The 22647-nt window shown below is 44.9% G+C and overlaps 1 protein-coding gene across 17 annotated transcripts in view; it reads right to left on the bottom strand.

Annotated features, from left to right (window-relative positions):
- The window catches only part of CLASP2 (cytoplasmic linker associated protein 2), a 963528-nt gene that overhangs the window by 812890 nt on the left and 127991 nt on the right, over positions 1–22647 (bottom strand). For all 17 annotated transcript variants that reach the window (XM_029589622.1, XM_029589627.1, XM_029589623.1 and 14 more), the window contains exon 3: positions 331–434. In XM_029589622.1, coding sequence (XP_029445482.1) covers positions 331–434 — 104 coding nt within the window. The remainder of the gene's footprint in view (positions 1–330; positions 435–22647) is intronic.

Below are 22647 nucleotides of genomic sequence, written 5' to 3'. Positions count from 1 at the left end.
TATTTAAGAATGTCTGAATATTTAGAGTAAACGTGGCTGCCTGCCTACTTTTCAAATTCTTCCAAATCGGTAGCCATACAAAGCAAAGTTCTAGTTACTTATCAGCAGTGATAAAAGGAGAGGACTAAAGATATAAATATATGGAGCAAAAGAAAAAAGGGAAGTAGTGCAATTCCAGAACTTACAAGGATTGATCAAGAAAAAAAACAATGTTCTAACGTTCAAATGTAACTAGTGTAAAATATCACTTGATGTTCAATCAACTTTAATTTAAGCAATATCTTATTCATAGATAATACTATGGGTGAAAATTTCTGAAAAGTTTAATACCGTTGGTGATGCTGCTCGGTCCATTAACTTCAGAATAAGATTCTGTGCTTGCTCACGAACTTGATCTTTGGCATCGCCCATTCGGTCAACTAATGCAGGGAGAACTATTGTAGAAGGGAAGAAGGGAAGAAAACATTACTGCAAGGTGTACATTCCAATATCTAGCAAGATGAACAAATATTTACTGAAATGTTTCCCAAAGCATTGCAAAAGCATTTATTTCCCTCATTCATACTGCAGATAGTAGCTGCATTTGAATTTGCCCGTGTCAAAAAATATACGTAGGCAGAACCAAATGTAAAATCAGGACCCGACTTACCGAACATAGGAGTCGCATCAAGAATCTGGACCTTAAAGCCCCCATTGTACAACATTGTGTCAATCACCAACACAAGTTTGAACAACTCCAGTGGCTTATCATAGAACAAGTAATACCCTCATGGAGGGGTGGAGATAGGCTTTCAGCCTTGAATCTAAGGGAACAACAATGGATTCATCGTCTTCGATCTGTGGAACCATTAGGTTTAAATGAAAAAAGAGTGGTACACCCTCATTTAAGTTTCCTAGTGGCATGCCAACGTACTCTCCTTGTATCAATACTTCCATTAATTGGTTTAGTTTTCCTTCCAAGATGGCGCTGGGTATGACGTCTATGCCCATTTATGGACAGTCCTGGGTTTCCCCGGACGGAGAAAGATCCAATATGGCACCTGTTGACGTCAATTTCCTTTTTTGGACAAGTGGTTTCTTCAAGATGGTGCCCAGAGTGATGTATATACCCATTTAAGGACACATCATCCAAAATGGCGGGCTTTCAACTTCCTTAAAGGTCAGCGTTCTTTTTTGTCATTCACCGCCGATAGATGTCTCACAGCTAAGCGAATGACTCCAGACCAGCATCGCATAAGTCAGTATCTCGTGGGTACCAGGTATTATTATTTCCTTTCTGATACAAAATCCATTCTTGCGCTCTATCATTACAGACTTTAAATTGTTTTATTTTTAGAGCTGCATTTGGACGCCATCAGCGCCGCCGTATAATTAATTACTTCTGCAATAGTAAGTGTCCCTCTGCATTTTCGCGCCAGTACCTAAATTTTAGTGGGATCATTTTGCACACATTCTTTTGTACTTATTCCTTTTCAGTAAGTAATCCACCTCCGGAATACGACAGAGCCGGTCTCAGTGGCACCCGACCCCCTGAAGAAGGAGGTCTGCTCCGAAACACTCAGTGTCGGGATTATGTCGGTGTTCACCACTTTTACATCATTTCAAGGCTAGTCAACGGACAAGATAAGTACATCATTGGATTTAAGCTTTAACATTCAAGCGATCCGTGTTTCAAGTACTTTATAGACTCAAAGTGCATATTGGGCAGCTTCATGGTGAAGCGCCCTCCATACACAGCCCATAGAGACCAATGATTAGAACAACTCAATGCTATTACAAGCTCATAATTGCTTAGCCTCTTGGCATTCAAATATGAGGTCTCTTTGAGCTTTGTTTCCCACTCCTCTCATATCTCAGGATTTGTATTTTTGCAAGTTTCTATGGCGCATGCGTCGTATCCGGCACGGCGCTCAACACATGATGCGTGGTCGCCAACGCAGTTTTCGGCGCACAGCCCTCCGAAGCCGAATGCGCAAGTCTCGGACCGAGGCTTTTGTATGCCCGGGGAAGACTTAGTCTATCTTTTATCCACTGGAGAGGGGGCATATGAGTGCCTCAGCCTCTCCATTTTTTCAGCCCTCTGTCTTCTTGCTCGTAGGGATATTCTCCCACAGTCCCTGCATGCGGCCTGATCATGGTCGGGACCGAGGTATAATTAGCAGTAATTATGCCCGGTCACTGACATGATCTTAACACAGGTGCAGTACTTAAATCCTGGGCTCTTCAGCATCTTCTTTCTTTTTTTTTGAATTTTTGAATATTTTAATTTTCCTGTCAGGGAGAGAGCAGCCTCACATCCGTGAAGTACCGCGGAAAACTAAAACTGAAAGGAAGCTCGAGGAGCGCAGGAACCCGAGGTCATGCACGCTTCAAAGCTCTTCGAGCTATGAGAATAAGCTCCGCCTTCGTGACATCATGGATGACGTCACCCAGTATGCATGGCTAAATGCCCTGCTTATCGACGGAAAATCAATATCTGGCACACCCTGTAAACAACTGTTCTTTTACAACACCGTGGGAAACATTTGTTTTATTGTGCAGGGCATAGAGAAGTACAGGAACAAAGGAACACCAGGCTGGTTTTATATTTAGCACATTACATTTACAGACTTTAAAATACTTATCAGTTTCTGCTTTATTTATTTTTACTGGCTTTCAGTAAATTTACTGTTGGCAACTCCGTGGATCAGTCATCCCATCAAATAGTATGCACTATTTCACTGCATGCCCAAAAGTATACAAGTTGATTTCAGCAGGGAAAATATAGCCAAGAAAGTATAGATTTTCACAGCTTCTCATTAAAACACTGCTTTGTTTTTTCGGGATTGAGTAAAATAATTAAGTAACTCATTACAAATCACACCATTTGAATTTTCGTTTATAGCATTTTATCTTTCCAAATCATTCCCAGAGCATTAGTGCTGTCATAAATGAAGAATGTGCAGCCTGGTTAGTCTTGAAAAGACAAAGGGGCATCAAGCTTACTAAGTTCATAGTTTTCTTTTGTCCTCTTATACCTTCCTCTACACATCATTCACACATAGGCATTTCAGGTTAACATATGTGTGACAAACACACAGCGCAGACATGCTTCTGTTTACTGCAGAACCAATATATGCAGCTACCAGAAAATGAACAGGGATGGCAAATATAAATACTTTGCCTCATTTTAAAAAAATCCTTTAACATTATAATCAATGTTCTAATTAAAGCTATTAGACTCTGAAAAAATGATAGACAACCAACCATGGCCTTCTGCTCTCAATTCTTGGAGATTGGTCACGGATCCAGCTGCCAGCCAATTGCTGCGTCAGAATGTACTTATTCCTAGCAGGAGAGCCAAGAAGTAGTAGTAAACACAATGGCATGCCACCTGGCAGTTTTTCAGAGCCTAGTTAGTTCTTTAACTTTAACATAGAAACATATAGAAACATAGAAATGACAGCAGAAGACAACCAAATGGCCCATCCAGTCTGCCCAGCAAGCTTCACACTTTTTTTTTCTCATGCTGTTTCTCTTGGCTCTTAGTAATCTTTTGGTTCTATTTCCCTTCCACCCCCACCATTAATGTAGAGAGCAGTGTTGGAACTGCATCTAAATGAAATATCTAGCTTAATTAGTTAGGGGTAGTAACTGCCGCAATAAGCAAGCTACACCCATGCTTATTTGTTTACCCAGACTATGTAATTCAGTCCTTGTTAGTTGTTGTCTGTATATAGATCCACTTTTCTTCATTCCCCCTGCCGCTGAAACAGATAGTTTTGCTGGATATGCACTGAAAGTGAAGTATCAGGCTTATTTGGTTTGGGGTAGTAACAGCTGTAACAAGCAAGCTACTCCCTGCTTTTTTGTGAATGCAAATCCTTTTTTCCACATTTCCTCTTGCCATTGAAGCTTAGAGCAGTGTTGGCGTCTTAAAGCAATATTGGAGTCGCATTAACCGTGTGTATGTTTATTGAATAAGGGTATTATCTCCAGGTAGTAGCCGTCATTCCCATGAGCCACCCACGCTTCATTCACATCCTCTAGACTTTATGGATCCACAGTGTTTATCCCACGCCCCTTTGAAATCCTTCACAGTTCTGGTCTTCACCACTTCCTCCGAAAGGGCATCCACCACCCTCTCCGTGAAGAAATACTGCCTGACATTGGTCCTGAGTCTTCCTCCCTGGAGCTTCAAATCGTGACCTCTGGTTCTGTTGATTTTTTTTCCCGACGGAAAAGGTTTGTCGTTGTCTTTGGATCATTAAAACCTTTCAAGTATCTGAAAGTCTATATCATATCACCTCTGCTCCTCCTTTCCTCCAGGGTGTACATATTTAGATTCTTCAATCTCTCCTCATAAGTCATTTGATGAAGACCCTCCACCTTTTTGGTCGCCCTTCTCATTACCACTTTCTTTTTCCCCCAGACTGAATTATTTCTCATTTTCCCTCTTCTCCCTAAGTCTCCAACACAACCTTTGAAATTATTAAGATGCATTAATTACTGCTTTAACCTATCAAGCCTACCCCATTACAGTACAGGCATGGTGGTGTCTATGCCACTTCAGCAGGAAAAGAGTTGGGAAGATGGACTACAGTCTTTATCAGTCACCCTATTCCATGTAACTATGTGCTCTACGTGAGCAAGGAGAAGGGTAGACTGCTCAGCTCTTCACCACCAAAATAAAAATACACCACCTCCAAAATTAAAGTTACAAATGGAAGAGTGATAAAGTATATTGCCACTACTATTTGTCTCAGCACTTCTAAGATAGGTCAAAGGTCAAACAATCAATAGGGTAATGCTTCCCTTTTTAGGTATTATTTGGAATACATCAAAACTGTTTCGCCAGAGATAGTCCCTTGGGCTGAGGTGGGGTTGATGCAACCCGTAGGTAGGGACCTATGGGTCCCCACCAGGTGGAGTGGGCTGATGAACGGAGCCCAGCTGGCGCTTCACCAATACCAGCCCTCATTCCCCGCGGGTTGAGCCTTTGGGTGCAGGGGCTGGCTGAACTTAGGTGAGCCTCCATATGTCGTCGATGGAGAGATCGAGGTCAGCCCAGAGACAGCAGAAGAGAGATGAAACAGTCTAGTACTGGACGAGGTAGTATCCTGGAGATCCAGGCACCAAAGGAACAAAGTCAGACAGAGGATGCCCGAGCAAGAGCAGTCCAAAGCCTGAATAGGCCAAGTCCAGGACATAGGCTGAAGAGGCGTTGTAGAACAAGTTTGAGTCAGGGCTGGCTGCAAGCTGGAGTAGTGGCAAGCAAGGCTGAAGTCTGATTACGGAGATAGTCAAACGTAGTCAGGCGACGCAGAGGTCTGGGTCTGGAGAGAGGCAACGGAGTACTCAGGCAATGCAGAAGTCTGGGTCTGAAGAGAGTCAATGACGTGGTCAGGCAAAGCAGGGATCCGGGCTTGGAGAGAGGTAACGACGTGGTCAGGCAAGCAGAGTCAAAGTCCATGTAGGCAATCCGAGGAAGGGTTGAAGAGCAGGAACACAGGAACAAAGGAATCAGGAACCAGGGTCAACAAGGAGCAGGAACGAGACTAATCTCTCAGGAGGCAACGAGTACTCAACCAGCAAGGAGACCTATTGCAAAGGCAAAGCTAGGGAGCGGAACCTGAGCTTAAGTACCAGTGCTCTGCTGACATCATCCGGGGGCGCAGCTCCCGCCACGGGCCCTACTTAAGATTCAGAGATGGGCGCGGCGCCGAGTAGCAGCATCTCTCCGCGGGCCAAACTGAGATGCCCGACGTGGAGCAGTAGAAGTGGTAGCTGGACTGGAGACACCAGGGTCTGAAGGCTTAGCCGGAGGCACCAGGGGTGGCCCGAGGACGGAGCTGGTGGCCTACCGCCGCCAGAGAAGAGGAACCAGGCACTGGAGTTACTGAAGAGAGATGAGGGGGCCGTGCCGCAGATCTGCCATGGACAGCACGTGTAACAAAATTAACAGTGTATAAAGAGAAGGGGTATGGCCCTGGTGAGTGAAAAAAACACTACTTTCGAAAAGATTATAGTCTACATATCTGCGCCCTTTTTTTTGTATACCTCTTGCCTAGAAAATGTGAACTGCAGTTTACAGTAGAATTAATATCCTTTATCTGCAAGTTGTATTATCAGTTTTCTCATTTATTCACTTCATCACCGGAAGAAGAGTAGATGTCCCACAGTTCAGTTCTCAAAACAGTTAGAATTCATATCTAAATTAATCATTGTTCAATATATTAAATTCCCATGTGTGTAAATATGAGAGATGTTGCTTTCTCTTTTAGGGCTAAAACCAACAAAGGCACTAGCAAAAGGGTTTTAAGCTTCCGATTCTGGAATGGGAGGCCACCAGTTTTCCAGTTTGTTTTCAGTCTCTCATAGGGTTCAAATATGATTTTCTGCATGCCCTAGAAACTGCGTAACAGCAACAACTAGAGGCCAAACCTATTGCCACCACTGCAGGCTTCAGGGAGTCCTGGTGTATGACCTCTAGCTAAGGACCTTCACTGCAATGAATGGGCTTAGTGAATTGGAAAAAAAGTGGAATAGGAAAAAAATATCCCCGGGAAGCTGCAGAGAAAGACTCATGGCACTGGATACCAGCTCCAGTTCCAAGTCAGCTAGATACCCAAAGAATTAGGAGGAAACTTGCTGGCCCTCCACCCTCCCCAAAATATTTTCAATTTTAAAATGCTGTGTAATTACAGACAAGTGGAACTGCTCTATTCTGATGAGCTGTCTTGCCAAGTAAAATTTACCCATTTCTCATTTTGATATTTTTTTCAGAGGAAGGAGTGCAGCTTATAAGATACAAGAGAGGCAAGTGACTGAATGAAAGAATGGCACAAGGAGAAGATGGTGGTGAATGAGATCAATCCTTAAGAGTAGAGAAGAGGTATGCAGCAAAGATTCAGAAAGAGGCATAATATCAAACGAATAAGAGAAAAGGGGGTTCATACAATGGCAGAAATAGGAACGATGAAGAGGCTTTTCTCTCAACATTTTTTTAACACCTTATGTCACTGTCCAGTAGAGGCTGCATGAAACTGATTACAACCAACAGCCTGGAGTAAGCTTACTCAGTTAAACTCCTTCAGTTGAGATAAATTTCAATAGCCCTGGGTTAAAGTATAACAGAAGTACTATATATTTTTCCCCTTCTAAAAGAGTCTTGAAGATATCCCTTTAAAACATATTACACTCAAGGAAAGAGCTCTCAATTTAGCACAACTTCCAAACCACATCAAATCTCACATTACACACAGCACAATCTGGCTTTTGTTGAAGCCACCCTCCAAAGTGACTTATTTTGCTGCAATCTGTTGTCACTGAATTATTTACAGAAAAAAAAAATGGTTTCACTAACAGAACTAAAATAAGCAAAAGGTGCAAGGTATGAGTCATCTTATATTATCTACTTCCCTATCCCTAGTATAATGTCTTGAATTCTGTTATAGTTTCATTTTTCATTGCTTTTTAGTTCATAAGAACATAAAGGGCCATGATGGGTCAGACCAAGGTCCATCAAGCCCAGCATCCGGATTTTCTGTCTCCAACAACAGCCAGTCCAAGTCACAAGTACCTGGCAGATCCCCAATAGTTGATCTAATTCTTGTATCTCACTCCCAGGGATGAGCGCTGACTTTCCCAAGTCTACCTGGCTAATAGTCATTAATGAACTTTTCCTTCAGAAACTTGTACAATCCTCTTTTGAACCCCACTATGGTCCAACCAGTCTGCCCAGCATGGTAATATTTGCCGTGCCATGCAGGTTACCTCCATGTATCAGGCAGTGCTGCTTGATGTGCTTTGTTTATGGACTTGGCCATAGAAGCAGTCCTGTGTTTTTTCCCTGTCTGTATATCAATACCCCAGACTAAAAAAAAGCAAGTTTGCTTACAGTAAACGGTGTTTCTGTAGATAGCAGGATGAATTAGCCATGCTGTCATGGGAATTGTCCATCAGGCCCAGGAGGCAGGGCTTCAAAAGTGATGTCAGAGCTTTGCTCTGAGGCTGCACGTGGTTTCCCCCGCGCTCCATTCGACTCTCCTCAGTCTGTGATAAAGCAAGTGTGGTCGTGAAGATGACAGTCAACTGTTCAGGGAGGTGGGTGGGTCAGCATGGCTAATTCATCCTGCTATCTACAGAAACACCGTTTACGGTAAGCAAACTTGCTTTTTCCCCATCGATAACAGGGCTGAATTAGCCATGCTGTCATGGGAGTCCAAAGCTCCCCAGTACGCTGCAATTAAGTCTCTAGTCCATATATGTTGCGGCGTGCTGATGATTATATGACAGTCAACCCCACAGATGACGTGGACAATGACTGCAAAAGTGTTCTTCCTAACTTGGCATCTTCCGCCATTTGCTGGACTAAGCAATAATGGGAAGTGAATGTGTGAAGAGATGCCCAAGTCGCTGCTTTGCAAAATGTCCAATGGTGGAACATGTTTTAGATAAGCCAATGAGGTTGCCATCGCCCGGGTTTGATGAGCAGTGGAAAGAGAAGGTAGCTTGAATTGTCATTTGTTATAGCAGAAAAGTATGCATTGAGTAATCCAGCTAGAGATGGTACGCTTAGCTACTGGAAATCCAGGAGCATTTGGGTTGAAAGTCACAAATAGTTGCGACGCCCGATTGGGCGAGTGGGTCCGCTGTTTATAGTAAGCCAACGCCCTCTTGCAGTCTAGTGTATGCAGAGCTTTTTCTCTTTGTTCTGATGCGGTTTGGGACAGAACGTCAGTAGTTCGATGTATTGGTTCAGGTGAAATTGTGATACCAGGTGAGTCCGTAGTAGCACCTTATGATGATAGAACTGAAGGTATGGGCTATAGTGCACTAAAGCTTGTAGCTCGCTGACTCGGCAAGCCGAAGTGACTGCAACCAAGAAGACCACCTTCCAGGTTAGAAATTTGATGTGAGCCGATTCTATCGGTTCAAAGGGCAGTAGCATTAGTTGCTCCAGGACCAGGTTGAGGTTCCAGGGTATGGGGGGCTTGGAGACTGGAGGGTGAAGATGAGTGACCCTCAGAGAAAACGCGAGACCATCGGGTGAAGGGAAATAGGCTGGCCGTCATGCAGCCTGTGGAACCCTGACCGAAGCTGTGGCAAGACCTGCGATGTATAAGGTATGCAGATAAGCCAAGAGCATGTCCGGGGCGCAGATGAGTGTATCTGTTCCCTTGGATTCACACCATGTGGCATACTGCTTCCACGTGAGTTGATAATTACGTCGTGTAGACTGTTTTCGAGATGCTAAGATCACGTCTTGCATGGAGAATTCTTGTTCAGATAGGAGGATCTGCTCAACTTCCACGCTGGTAGATGTAAGGATGCGTGCAGTGGGTGAAGGAGGTTACCTTCTTCTTGTGACAAGTGGTCTTCCCGATTGGGTAACCGAAATGGTTCTTCTATGGAAAGCTGTAGAAGGTGCATGTACCAAGGTTGTCGTGGCCAGGCTGGCGCCACTAGGATCAGGTGTGTGCCATCCTGCATGCATTTCTGGTGATGAGAGGAATTGGAGGAAACGTGTACATTAACGACTTTGTCCATGGAATTAGAAAAGCATCCTGGGCATCCCTGTGTGGGCTTGGCCACAAGGAGCAGAAACGAGTCAGTTTCTTTTTGGACTCCGTGGCGAAGAGGTCTATCGTTGGTCTTCTCCACCGGCGGAAGATGGCTTCCGCTACTACGGAATTGAGGGACCATTCGTGTGGATGGAACACTCGGCTCAATCTGTCTGCCCAGGTATTCGAGATGTCCGGTAGTTAGGTTGCCTGCAACTGAATGGAATGGCGGTTGGCCCATAGTAGTATGGTGAGGGCTTCCAGGCAGAGGATCCATGAGCCCGATCCCCCCTGTTTGTTGATGTAAAACATGGCAACCTGGTTGTCCGTGTAGACCATGACGCGATGACCTTGAAGGTGGGAGGCAAAGGTTTGCAGTGCGTATCGTATCACTCGAAGCTCCAGGAGATTGATTTGAAACAATTGTTCTTGTCGGGTCCAGAGGCCTTGCTTCTGCAAGTGGTTGAGATGCGCTCCCCAGCTCTTGCAGGAGGCATCTGTGGTGAAGACCGCATTGTGAGGTAATAGTAGGAAGGGAGCTCCCTTGGTGAGCGTCTGGTTTTGTAGCCACCAATTCAGTTCCCTGGACATGGTCGCTGTCAATGTCACTCTCGACGTTAAGGGTTGAGAATGTTGCTTCCATTGTCGCTTGAGATCCCATTGGATGTGTCGCATGTGAAGTCTGGTATTGGACACTGCGTGAATTGACACTGCCATATGCCCCAAGACTGTTAAAATTTGGCGAGCCAAAGGCAATCTTGTGAGTTGGAGTCGTCAGAACAGTTGACGCATGGTGAGTCTCCTGTCGCATGGCAGGAAGACCCTGTGTTTGGTTGTGTCCAATAGGCCCCTATGAACTGAATCCTTTGAGTGGGTTGCAGATTGGACTTTTGGTAATTGATGATCAGTCCTATTTGGTTGAGACAACGAATCGTGTCTTGGAGATGTCAGTAATGGACATGACCTTCCCACATGTGCAGGGTTTGAACCCTGAGGGTCAGGGAACCTCCTTCCTACCATGGTTTTTCATTTTTTGGTGTTTGATTTCTTCTTTGATTCTTTTTGACGAAAAAACTGAGGAGGTCTGAAGCTCCGCGTGCGATCCTGCGCACGGAGAAACAGACTGGGGAGAGTCAAGTCGAGCGCGGGAAACCACGCGCAGCCTCAGAGCAAAGCTCTGACATCACTTTGGAAGCTCCACCTCCTGGGCCTGATGGACAGTTCCCATGACGGCATGGCTAATTCAGCCCTGCTATCAACGGGTAAAAGTCATGGCTTATGTTTGTTGTCTGTGAATCCAAATTCCTCTTTCCCGCCACCACTCCCCCAAAGCAGAAAACAATGTTGTAATTACAATCAAACCTTCAAGGCTTATTGGTTATGGTTAGTAATTCCATGCCTTCTGTTAAAGGTACTAATTGCTGCACTGTGCAGGTTACTCCCATGCTTATCAGTTCCACAGACCACAAAAGTCAAGGCCCTTGTTTGTTGCTATCTGAATCCAATTTCCCTTTTCCCTCTGGCACTGAGGCAGAAAACAAAATTGGAGTTACATCAAGGCTTATTGGTTAAGGATAGTAATTGCCACACCAGCAAGTTACCCCCCCCCCCCCCCCTCCCTCCAATGCACTCTTTTCTTCATTTCCATCCTCTAGCCTTTAGGGATTCACAGTGTTTATTCCATGCCCCTTTGAATTCTTTCACTGTTTTCAGCTTCACCATCTCCTCTGGAAGGGCACTCCAGGCATCCGCCACCCTCTACATAAAGAAATATTTCCTGTTGGTAGTTCTGACTTGTCCTCCCCTACAATTTCTATTCATGACCCCTAGTTCTACTGAGAAGCAGGCAAACTGAAGACTTCCCTATAATTCATTCTAAAATAAAAATTTCTCTCTCCTTCCCCTTTCCTAAGGACTTCAAAGCAGAACGTAAAGAAAAGATGTATATTTTCTTCCACTTCTGTGGCTTACATGAAAGCCCTTTTTAGTTGATCTACAGAAAAAGAACTGATCTCCATGAAACTGGATTGTTATGAGTTATTACTTGGTGGCCCTCAGATTATAGAATTAGGAACTCTTGACTTAAGGCAATATCAATTGTTTAATAATTTATAAGATCCTGTAACAAAATATTTATATATTCTTTATTGCCTGTCTTGATTCCGCTTCACAAAACATTGCAAGTCTCTGCATACTTGCATTTAGCCATTCTGATATTGGCATCATTACAAATTTAAATGAATTATGTCCAAAAAAAACACAGAGCTTGTATTTATGTATCTATGACTATATAAGACACAGAGCTTATAAAGTTAAAGGGAGTGACAGAATGGAAGCAGTCCACAAAAATGCAACCTAACTGGCGTGGAGTCTGCACCAGAAGACTTACGAGAAGAGACTGAAGGACCTAACTAAATACGAATATGTTAGAGGAGAGACAGAAGAGATAATATACAGACATTTAAATACCTTAAAGGTATTAATGCCCAAGAACCAAATTTTTTCCCAATGAAAAGAACTGGAGAACTAAAAGGTAGATTTTTTTTTTTTTTCAAAATTTCTTTATTGTGGCATGATAATACATATAACAGCGGTCTAAAGAACCGTATAGCTCGTACATACCACCAGATTTTCAACTTTCAAACCCCCAACCAAAGTAACTAAAAAACCATCCCAAATTAAACATCCCCAACCCTACTTCCCCCCAAATCCTCCCCTCCCCCCCCCCCCCCCCCGGCAGAGAACCTCCTACACAGATATATAGGGACATCGCAACTTAGTAAAAATCAGAATACTTGCCACGTGTACCAATAATTGCACCCCATGTCCATGAACATTGACATGAATATGAACATGAGTATGAGCAGGCCAGGACCCAGTACGGTAAGCTTTTTCGTAAACAGAGAGAGAGGTACCCATGCCACTGCGTAGGAACTAGTAACCAGATTCATCAGGGGAGTCAGACCATATTGAGTTCCACTAAAGGTGCCAAAGATTTAACGTGGGAAGTGAGAGTCTTATAATACGGTCCCCAGATCGCTCGAAAGTCACCTTTTCTTCGAGGCCGAAAAGAGTTGTACAAGGAGCCATATTCCAGTTGATAGAGCTCTGTCAATAAAACATGCCACTCAGCTGTGGTCGGAGGTCTCGCATCAATCCACTTTAATAGAATACATTTCTTTGCTATCAAACAAGCTTTAGAAACAAAACCAATGTTGTCCACATTAAGACTGACTTCCCCGATATCATTGTTCAAAATGCAAAACGAGCACGACCACTGAACTGGCTCCTGCAGTATCACACTTAAGTTGCCACGAATATCTTCCCAAAAAACAGCTATCTTCGGGCATTCCCACAGACAGTGGATCAATGAAGCAGGTGAATGAGCACACTTAAAAGGTAGATTTTAAGAGTGTCACGCATGTGCACATGGATGCACCAATGTTTTTTTTAATATGAGCGCGTATATGCGCCCATATTATAAAATCTACTACCCGCATGCACATGCACGCCCGATTTTATATTGACACACGTGTAAGTGGGGGGATTTTAATAGAAGCACGGAGCAACGCATTAGAGCCTATTTCCCTGTTCCCTCCCAGTTCGCCCCTGTAATGAAGCAAACTTCCTAAACTTCCTACCTAATCTGCCTCCCTTTTACCCTACTAGCCCTGCACCCTAAAACCCCGCTGACTACCCTACATTTTTTTTTATTTTTCTACTTAGGCAGTCATCTGATCCTGGCACGCACTTGTGCACGACTCGGACTTAATGGTGCTGTCCCGCCAATGTCCCGTCCAGGCCCCAGCCCGCCCCTTTCGCAAAATCCTTTCCAATGCACATACCGAGAGATATGAGCGTGGCTGCGGGCCTCTTAAAATCCGTGAGGCCCGCATGCATCCCAGTCACGTGCGTATCTCCCGGATTTGCTGCACATAGGGCTTTTAAAATTTGCCCTTAAGCGTCAAAATATGAGGCTCCAAAAGGGGTAGACTCAGTAACATTGAGTAATATTTCTTCACAAGAAAGCATGATAAATGCGTGGAATGTCCTTCCCAGAAGATGTGAGGAAGACAAGCATGGTAATGGAATTCAAAAGAATGTAGGATAAAAGCAAGTTTGCTTACCGTAAACGGTGTTTCCATAGATAGCAGGATGAATCAGCCATGCTCTCTTGGGCTGTCCGTCAGGCCCGGGAAGGCGGAGCTTCTCAAAGCTATACACAAAGTTCAACTCTGTGCGGCTGCGCGCGAGTTCCCGCACAGGAAAAGGAGATTATCCTCAGTCTGTAATATATAGCAGTAGAATGAACTTGAATCATCTTGCTATCTACGGAAACACCGTTTACGGTAAGCAAACTTGCTTTTTCCCGTCAATAGCAGGGCTGAACCAGCCATGCTGTCTTGGGAGTCCCGAGCTGATGGTCACCCACTTCAGGTGTTCTTTATGCCCTTTCAAATCAGCATGACCCTGGAGCATGGACAGCAAACAGTTACTGTTCATTTTTGTAAGGTTGTTGAGTACTGCCATGCCCACCATAGAATCTGCTGCTGTTTGCTGGTCTAGGCAATAATGTGTTGTGAAGGTATGTAAGAACATAAGAACATGCCATACTGGGTCAGACCAAGGGTCCATCAAGCCCAGCATCCTGTTTCCAATCCAGGCCATAAGAACCTGGCAAGAACCCAAAAAACTAAGTCTATTCCATGTTACCGTTGTTAGTAATAGCAGGGGCTATTTTCTAAGTCAACTTAATTAATAGCAGGTAATGGACTTCTCCTCCAAGAACTTATCCAATCCTTTTTTAAACACAGCTACACTAACTGCACTAACCACATCCTCTGGCAAAAAATTCCAGAGTTTAATTGTGCGTTGAGTAAAAAAGAACTTTCTCCGATTAGTTTTAAATGTGCCACATGCTAACTTCATGGAGTGCCCCCTAGTCTTTCTATTATCCAAAAGAGTAAATAACTGATTCACATCTACCCATTCTAGACCTCTCATGATTTTAAACACCTCTATCATATCCCCCCTCAGCCGTCTCTTCTCCAAGCTGAAAAGTCGTAACCTCTTTAGTCTTTCCTCATAGGGGAGCTGTTCATTCCCCTTATTTTGGTAGCCCTTCTCTGTACTTTCTCCATCACAATTATATCTTTTTTGAGATGCGGCGACCAGAATTGTACACAGTATTCAAGGTGCGGTCTCACCATGGAGCGATACAGAGGCATTATGACATTTTCCGTTTTATTCACCATTCCCTTTCTAATAATTCCCAACATTCTGTTTGCTTTTTTGACTGCTGCAGCACACTGAACCGACGATTTCAATGTGTTATCCACTATGATGCCTAGATCTCTTTCTTGGGGTGTAGCACCTAATATGGAACCTAACATTGTGTAACTATAGCATGGGTTATTTTTCCCTATATGCATCACCTTGCACTTATCCACATTAAATTTCATCTGCAATTTGATGCCCAATTTTCCAGTCTTACAAGGTCTTCCTGCAATTTATCACAATCTGCTTGTGATTTAACTACTCTGAACAATTTTGTATCATCTGCAAATCTGATTATCTCACTCGTATTTCTTTCCAGATAATTTATAAATATATTGAAAAGTAAGGGTCCCAATACAGAACCTGAGGCACTCCACTGCCCACTCCTTTCCACTGAGAAAATTGTCCATTTAATCCTACTCTCTGTTTCCTGTCTTTTAGCCAGTTTGTAATCCACGAAAGGACAATGCCACCTATCCCATGACTTTTTACTTTTCCTAGAATAAATTCATTCTATTTATTTATAGACATAAATTCAGTGAGATAACAGTTTGCTTTGTACCCCTATTTATTTTTCCCTTTCATTGTTCCACTGTTCTCTCCCCTCCCCCCCAGTTAACAAGCTTATTGTAAAGCACTATTGCATATGTTCGTTAACAAGTTTATTGTAATGTTTATTGTAAAGCACTGTTGCACATGTTCGTTCTATTTGGCACAGCTGCAATGTTTCTGTTAATTGTGAACCGATGTGAGGTTACTAAACAAATGTCGGTATATAAAAACTGCAAATAAATAAATAAATAAATAAATGAGGAACTTTGTCAAATGCCTTCTGAAAACCCATGTACACTACATCTACCGGTTCACCTTTATCCACATGTTTATTAACTCCTTCAAAAACGTGAAGCAGATTTGTGAGGCAAGACTTGCCTTGGGTAAAGCCATGCTGACTTTGTTCCATTAAACCATGTCTTTCTATATGTTCTGTGATTTTGATGTTTAGAACACTTTCCACTATTTTTCCTGGCATGGAAGTCAGGCTAACCGGTCTGTAGTTTCCCGGATCGCCCCTGGAGCCCTTTTTAAATATTGGGGTTACATTAGCTATCCTCCAGTCTTCAGGTACAATGGATGATTTTAATGATAGGTTGTAGAGATGGCCAGGTTGCCGCCTTACATATATCGATTGGCGGAACATGTCTTAGATGGGCAACTGAAGTGGATACTGCCCTCACTTGATGGGCATTCGGTGATGAAGAGAGTTGTAGTCCCCTCTTCTCATAACAAAACTTTATGCACTGAACAATCCAGGTAAGCCTGGATAATTAGGGTTAAATGTAAGGAAGAGTTGAGATGGCCTAGTCTCAACTCGAGTTCTGCTCTTGTAGTAGGCTAATGCCCTTTTACAGTCCAACATGTGTAATAATCTTTCTCTGTCATTTCGATGTGGCTTTGGAAAAAACGTTGGAAGTTCAATGGATTGATTGAAGTGGAAGGCAGAAACTATCTTTGGTAGGAAGGAGGGGTGCGTTTGAAGTACTACCTTATGGTGGCAGAATTCTAGATATGGACTGTAATGTACTAAGGCTTGAATTTCGCTGACGCTTCGTGCGGAAGTCACTGCTATCAAGAAGACTACTTTCCATGTAAGGTATTTAATGCAGGAAGTGTCCATAGGTTCGAATGGAGGTAACATGAGCCGTTCTAGTACGATGTTTAAGTACCATGGAATTGGCGGTTTGGAGATTAGGGGCCAAAGGTGGGAGAGGACTGTCATGAAACGAGAAACCACTGGATGAGTGGAAATGGACTGATCATTATGGAGCACATGCAAGGCTGTGATTGCACTCAAATGAACCCGCACTGAAGCTGTAGCAAGACCTGCTGCGTAAAGTGTGTGTAGGTATTCTAATAGGGCGGGTCAAAATGGTGCTTTGTACACCATGTAGTGTACCTCCTCCATTTGAAATGGTAATTACGTTGTGTGGACGGCTTCCTGGCTGATAGTATGATGTTTTGTACACTGTAGGATAAGCCCATTTCTGCTAGTAAAGAAAGTTCAATCTCCATGCTGTCAGGTGTAATGGCTTGTGCATAGGGTGTAGTAGAGAGCCCTGTTCCTGCGACAGGAGATCGTTGTGGTCTTCTAGTTGAAGTGGATCGTCTATCGATAGTTTGAGTAGTCAGGCGTACCAAGGTTGCCTGGGTCACGCTGGTGCTATTAAGATGAGGTTCGCCTTGTCCTGTATGCACTTCTGAATGGTTCGAGTGAGAAGAGGAATCGATGGGAAAGCAAACATTAGCTTTCCCGTCCAAGGAATCAGAAAGGCATCCTGTGCAATCCTGTGAGGACTGTGTCACAGTGAACAAAACCTGTGCACCTTTTTGTTGTGGTCCGTGGCGAACAGTTCCATGAATGGTATGCCCCAGTGGTGAAAAATCTTGTCTGCGGCCTGCTGGTGCAATGACCAGTAGTGTGGATGGAAAATATGGCTTAACCTGTCCGCCCGAGTATTGACTATTCCTGGTAGGTACATCACCTGGAGGTGAATGGCGTGAAGAGCTGTCCATTCCAGAATGAGGATCGCTTCCTTGCAAAGGATCCATGAACCTGAAACTCCTTGTTTGTTTATGTAGAACATGGCAACTTGATTGTCCGTGTACACCATGACATGTTTGCCTTGTAATTGTAGAAGGAATGTTTTGAGGGCATTCCTGATGGCTCTGAGTTCCAATAGGTTTATTTGGTATGTGCTCTCTCGCTGGGACCACTGACCCTGTGTTTAGAGATGGGCTCCCCAACCCTTGTGGGAAGCATCCATTGTGAGAACCGCGTTGTGAGGCAGTGTTCGGAAAAGCACTCCCTTGGTGAGCATTAGCTCTCGTAGCCACCAGTCTATATCCATAGTCATCTGACGTGTTAGAGAAATGACTCACGATAGTGGCTGATGGTGTTGTGACCAGTGTCTTTTCAAGCCCCATTGGAGCCTGCGGATGTGGAGCAGAGTATTTTGGACTGTATAAATGGCTGCTGACATATGTCCCAGTACAGTAAGAATTTGACGGGTTGTTGGCAACACTGTGACCTTTAGCTTTTTTAACAGTTTTCTGAGCGTGGCTTTCCTGTCCTGTGGAAGAAAGGCCCTGTTTTGATACATTATCAGCTGAGATTTGATACCGATAAACTGAAGAGATTGTGATGGGGTGAGGTGGATTTCTTGAAATTTACCACCAGCCCCAACACTTAGAGACATTGTGTTGTCCGGTGAACCTGGGACCGAAGAGTCTCCAGGTCTGATGCCACTATGAGCCAGTCGTCCAGGTATGGAAATACTTGGATCCCCTGTTTTCTAACTTGGGCCACCACCACTGCCATGCATTTTGTGAAAACTCTGGGTGCAGCCACTAGTCCGAAGTACTCTGTATTGGTAGCGTTGGCCACTGAATTGGAAACACAGGTACCGCCCATGACGTCGGATGCATCGGAATGTGAGTATAAGCATCCTTCAGATCTAGTGAACACATCCAATCACTGAGTTGGAGAAAGGGGAAGGACAGATTTTAGGGAAACCATTTTGAATTTTTCTTTCATTAGGTATTTGTTGAGTTCGCGCAAGTCCAAGATAGGATGTAGACCCCCCCCCCCCTCTCTCCCCATCTTCTTGGGAATGAGGAAATATGGGGAGTAAAAACCTGTGCCCCATGATGCATGGGGGTATGCTTTGTATTGCGTGTTGTTTGAGTATTTGAGTGATTTCCTGTGCTAATTGTAAGTGGTTTGTTTTGCCTCCCTTGGTATAGGATAGGGAGGGAAGGGTTGAATTGGATGAAAAATTAAGGTGATAGCCCCGATGTACTATATCTAATACCCAGCAGTCCGAAGTGATCTGTGTCCAAGCATGGAAAAAGGATGTTATTCTGCCCGCTATTATATTGTGTAGTGGTGGCCCTGTTATATTCAAAAAAAGGACGGAGTCTTAGACGTAGATGCAGTTGCTTGATCTTGTGTGCGTTGGGCTCTAGGTCTTCCGCATCTGTTCTGTTGTTGTGGAATCTGTGATCACTGTGGTTGTTGATAGGAGGGTAACCTATATGGAGCGTGTGATCGGAATTGCTTCCTCTGGTATGGTTGTCGTCGAGGCGGTGTATAAATACACCTGGTAAAGGAAGAATATGTTGGAGGGTTGACTAACGACTGAACCGCCACTGATTGCTCCTTTAATTGTGATACAGTCTCTTGCAAACGGCTTCCGAATAGATTGTCACCACGACAAGGAAGATTCGCTAATTTGTCATGCACATCCTCCCATATGGCACTGGATTGGAGCCATGCAATTCTACGCGTTGCTATTGCAGATGCGGAACTCTGGGAAGATATTTCGAATGATTCGTATACCGTTCTTAGGAGATGGCGCAACCCTTCTTCCATGTCTTGTATTGGTTGAGGGAGACCTAAGGATACATCGGAAGTTGGCAGTAGAGTCTTAACCTGTTGTAAACAGTCATATAAGTATTGGACAATGTAGAACTGGTGTTGCCCAATACGAGCCCCCAGCATTGATGACTGGAAAGATTTTTTGGCAATTTTATGGTCCCTTCTTGGCGGGTTATTGAAGTGCATTCTCGTCTTTTTAGCACGTTGCATAGCTGACTCAACCACTATAGATTGGTGTGGCAATTATGGGGATGAATAAAATTGTGACTGCTTCATTGTTACGCTAGCCTTGCAGATAGTAGTGGAACCGCCGGTAAGACCGCTTACCTGGAGGTGAGAAACGTAGTACACAGTCCGGGTCAGGGCAGGCAATCAGGAACCAGAAGCAGATAATCCAAAGGCAGGCAGCAGGCAGCGAAATCCAATACACAGTCTGAGTCAGGGCAGGCAGCAGGCAATCAGGAACCAGAAGCAGATAATCCAAAGGCAGGCAGCAGGCAGCGAAATCCAATACACAGTCCGAGTCAGGGCAGGCAGCAGGCAATCAGGAACCAGAGGCAGATAATCCAAAGGCAGGCAGCAGGCAGCGAAATCCAATACACAATCCGAGTCAGGCAACAGTCAACAGGCAGCGACCAAAGGCACAATCCCCAGACGAGAGCTCAAAGAACAATCGTGGCCGAAGCAGTGAATCAGGGAAACTGCTCCCTTTAAATAGGCAAGTTTCCCGCGCAGAGTTGCCTCTGCCGGCGTCTGACGTCAGGGGGGCGTGGCCAGGACTCGAATCGCGCGAGAATTGGTTCCCCTTGTCGCGCGGAGGTGCTGGCTGGCGTGCTGGAGAGAAACGCCCCGATCCCTGCCCGATCGCGCTGCTGCTGCTGCCAAGTCGGCCCCGCCGTTCCCCAGAGCCCGGACAGTCCCTCCCACACGCCGTCTCGCCGAGACCCGGGCGGCCGAGGTAACATTCATCTTGTATTTGAGGTCTATCTTCCTAGACACTTGGGTTTCCCAGGATTTTTCTAGAACTGCATCAAGGACCTTGTACGATGGCAGGCTAGTAGGCTCGGTGGGTAAGTCAAAAATCTTTAGTAGACCTAGGGTTTCTGACCGAGGGTCAGGTACTTTTTGTGCTTCTAAATGTAGAGCTGAACCCACCTTGTCAATGAATTTCGGGTAGGTAAGATCCTTCGGGGGTAAGTATGGTTCTTGTGGTTCCTCAGCAGGATTTGATGGGTATCCTGTTGAGGAGGTAGGAGAAGATGGTATAGAAATTGCCTGTTGAGGCATTATGCAAGGACTTGGTTGTACCGGATTTGACGTTGGAAAGCTTGGAGCCAGTGACCATGGAGAAGCACTTCTGGGCTGTTGAGGCGACTGTTCCCTCGACCGTGATGGAGATTGTAAAGGACTCTGTGGTTAAGGTTGAGGAAGCTGATACACCGATTGTATTGAAGTAAAAAGTCCAGTGAGCGCAGTGGAAATCTGCACTAACGCTTGCTGTGCCAGATCAGGCATCTGAAGAGGTATTATTGTAGGTGGAACTGATCGAGAAATGACTGCAAGTAAGATATCAGAATCTATTGGCTCCGGATGGATAGGTTGTGGTAGCAACCCCTCCTCTAGTCTCCATCTCTTATAGATAGGATCCTGTAAATTTGAATCCTTGTGTTGTGTATGCAATACAGAGGACAAATCTGAGAATATCTGCAAGGATGACGATGAGGAATGAGATGAATGAGAGGAAACCTGCACCCAGTTGTCTTCTGAAGCCGTCTGAGATGGCGGAAATCGAATACGACCAGAGCCTAGCATTAGAGGTGAAACATGCTGTGGTCATGGATGTGCTGAGTGGTCAGCAGGTGTGGAAGTACCTGAGGTGTGTGAGTGGACCCCATGTTTCCTCTTATGTGAATGTTTTGTTGGAACTTGTTCAGATGGCGATTGGGTGGTGAGTGCTCCCTTTGTGTCGTCTCTGGTAGGTCTGGTGCGCTAAGCATGCGCTTATGCGCCTTTTTTGTTGGATGTGTCGACTTTGGGCCTTTTAGCATCGAGGGGTGCGTTGAATGATGCGGTCTCCTCGAGCTCTGTGACCCTTTAAATGGATGCGCCAGCGTTGATGATGGCGTTGGCAATGCGTCTGCGCCGGTAGATGTATCGGCGAAGGATGTGCTGGCGTCGACCAATGCTGCACCGAACTTGACGCCCCCCGAGGCTGCGTCAATCGTGGCGCGTATGTCTTCTCTGGATAATGGCCCTGTTTATGAGCATGCTCTCTGCGTTTTTCTCCCTCAACGACGCCCAAGGAGGAAGGGCCTAGTGAGGCTGCCCTTTTTGGAATCGGGGCCTGCTGCTTCTCCGGTCCAGGTGAAGAGCGCAATTCTGAGGGGAGGGGGCAAGAGAGCTCCTAGCCCGCTTTCAGTTTTCAATTTTTTCTGCCCTTTGGCGGCGTGCCCTGGGTGACATCCTGCCACAGTGTTTACAGGTGGCCTGCTCATGGTCTGGGCCCAGACACATGTAACAAGCAGAGTGGCCGTCTGTAATCGACATTAGCTTGTCGCAGGTACAAGGTTTGAATCCCGATGGCCTGGGCACTTTAACTTCTTTCATTTTTTAACTTTTTTAAAACTTCTGTCGCTGAAGAAAATAATTCTCTGAGGAGATCTGAAGCTCCGCGTGCATTCCCACGCGCGGAAAAAACTGAGGAGAATCTGCTTTTCCTGCGCGGGAACTCACGTGCAGCCGCACAGAGTTGAACTCTGTGTAATAGCTTTGAGAAGCTCCGCTTTCCCGCGCCTGACAGATAGCCTAAGACAGCATGGCTGATTCAGCCCTGCTATCAACGGGAAAAGGCTTTATTTAATATATATATAAAATCACAGCAGAAAAATCCATCCAGTCTGCCCAGCAAGATGTTTTAATTTATTTTTTTATGGGTAGTAATTGCCACTCCATATCGAAATAGAGAGAGTCAATGTACAACTGTAGTGAACACTAATAAGCAAATGTTGCTTACCTGATGTAACAGGTGTTCTCACAGGACAGCAGGATGTTAGTCCTCACAAATGGGTGACATCGAGGATGGAGCCCACCACGGAAAACTTCTGTCAAAGTTTAAACAGAACTTTGACTGGCCCCTACTGGGCATGCCCAGCAAGGCACTGACCCTGCAGCCAGCAGGGGTCTCCCTTCAGTCTGATTTTCAAAGCTACAGGCAGTGCCTAGAAAGTAAAAACAAAACGAACCCAACACCGCGGGGTGGCGGGCGGGTTTCGTGAGGACTAACATCCTGCTGTCCTGTGAGAACACCTGTTACATCAGGTAAGCAACATTTGCTTTCTCACAGGACAAGCAGGATGGTTGTCCTCACAAATGGGTGAGTACCGAGCTGAG

The sequence above is a fragment of the Rhinatrema bivittatum genome, chromosome 2, assembly GCF_901001135.1.
Source record: "Rhinatrema bivittatum chromosome 2, aRhiBiv1.1, whole genome shotgun sequence".
Classification (NCBI taxonomy): domain Eukaryota; kingdom Metazoa; phylum Chordata; class Amphibia; order Gymnophiona; family Rhinatrematidae; genus Rhinatrema; species Rhinatrema bivittatum.
This window is presented reverse-complemented; position numbering and strand designations above follow the sequence as displayed.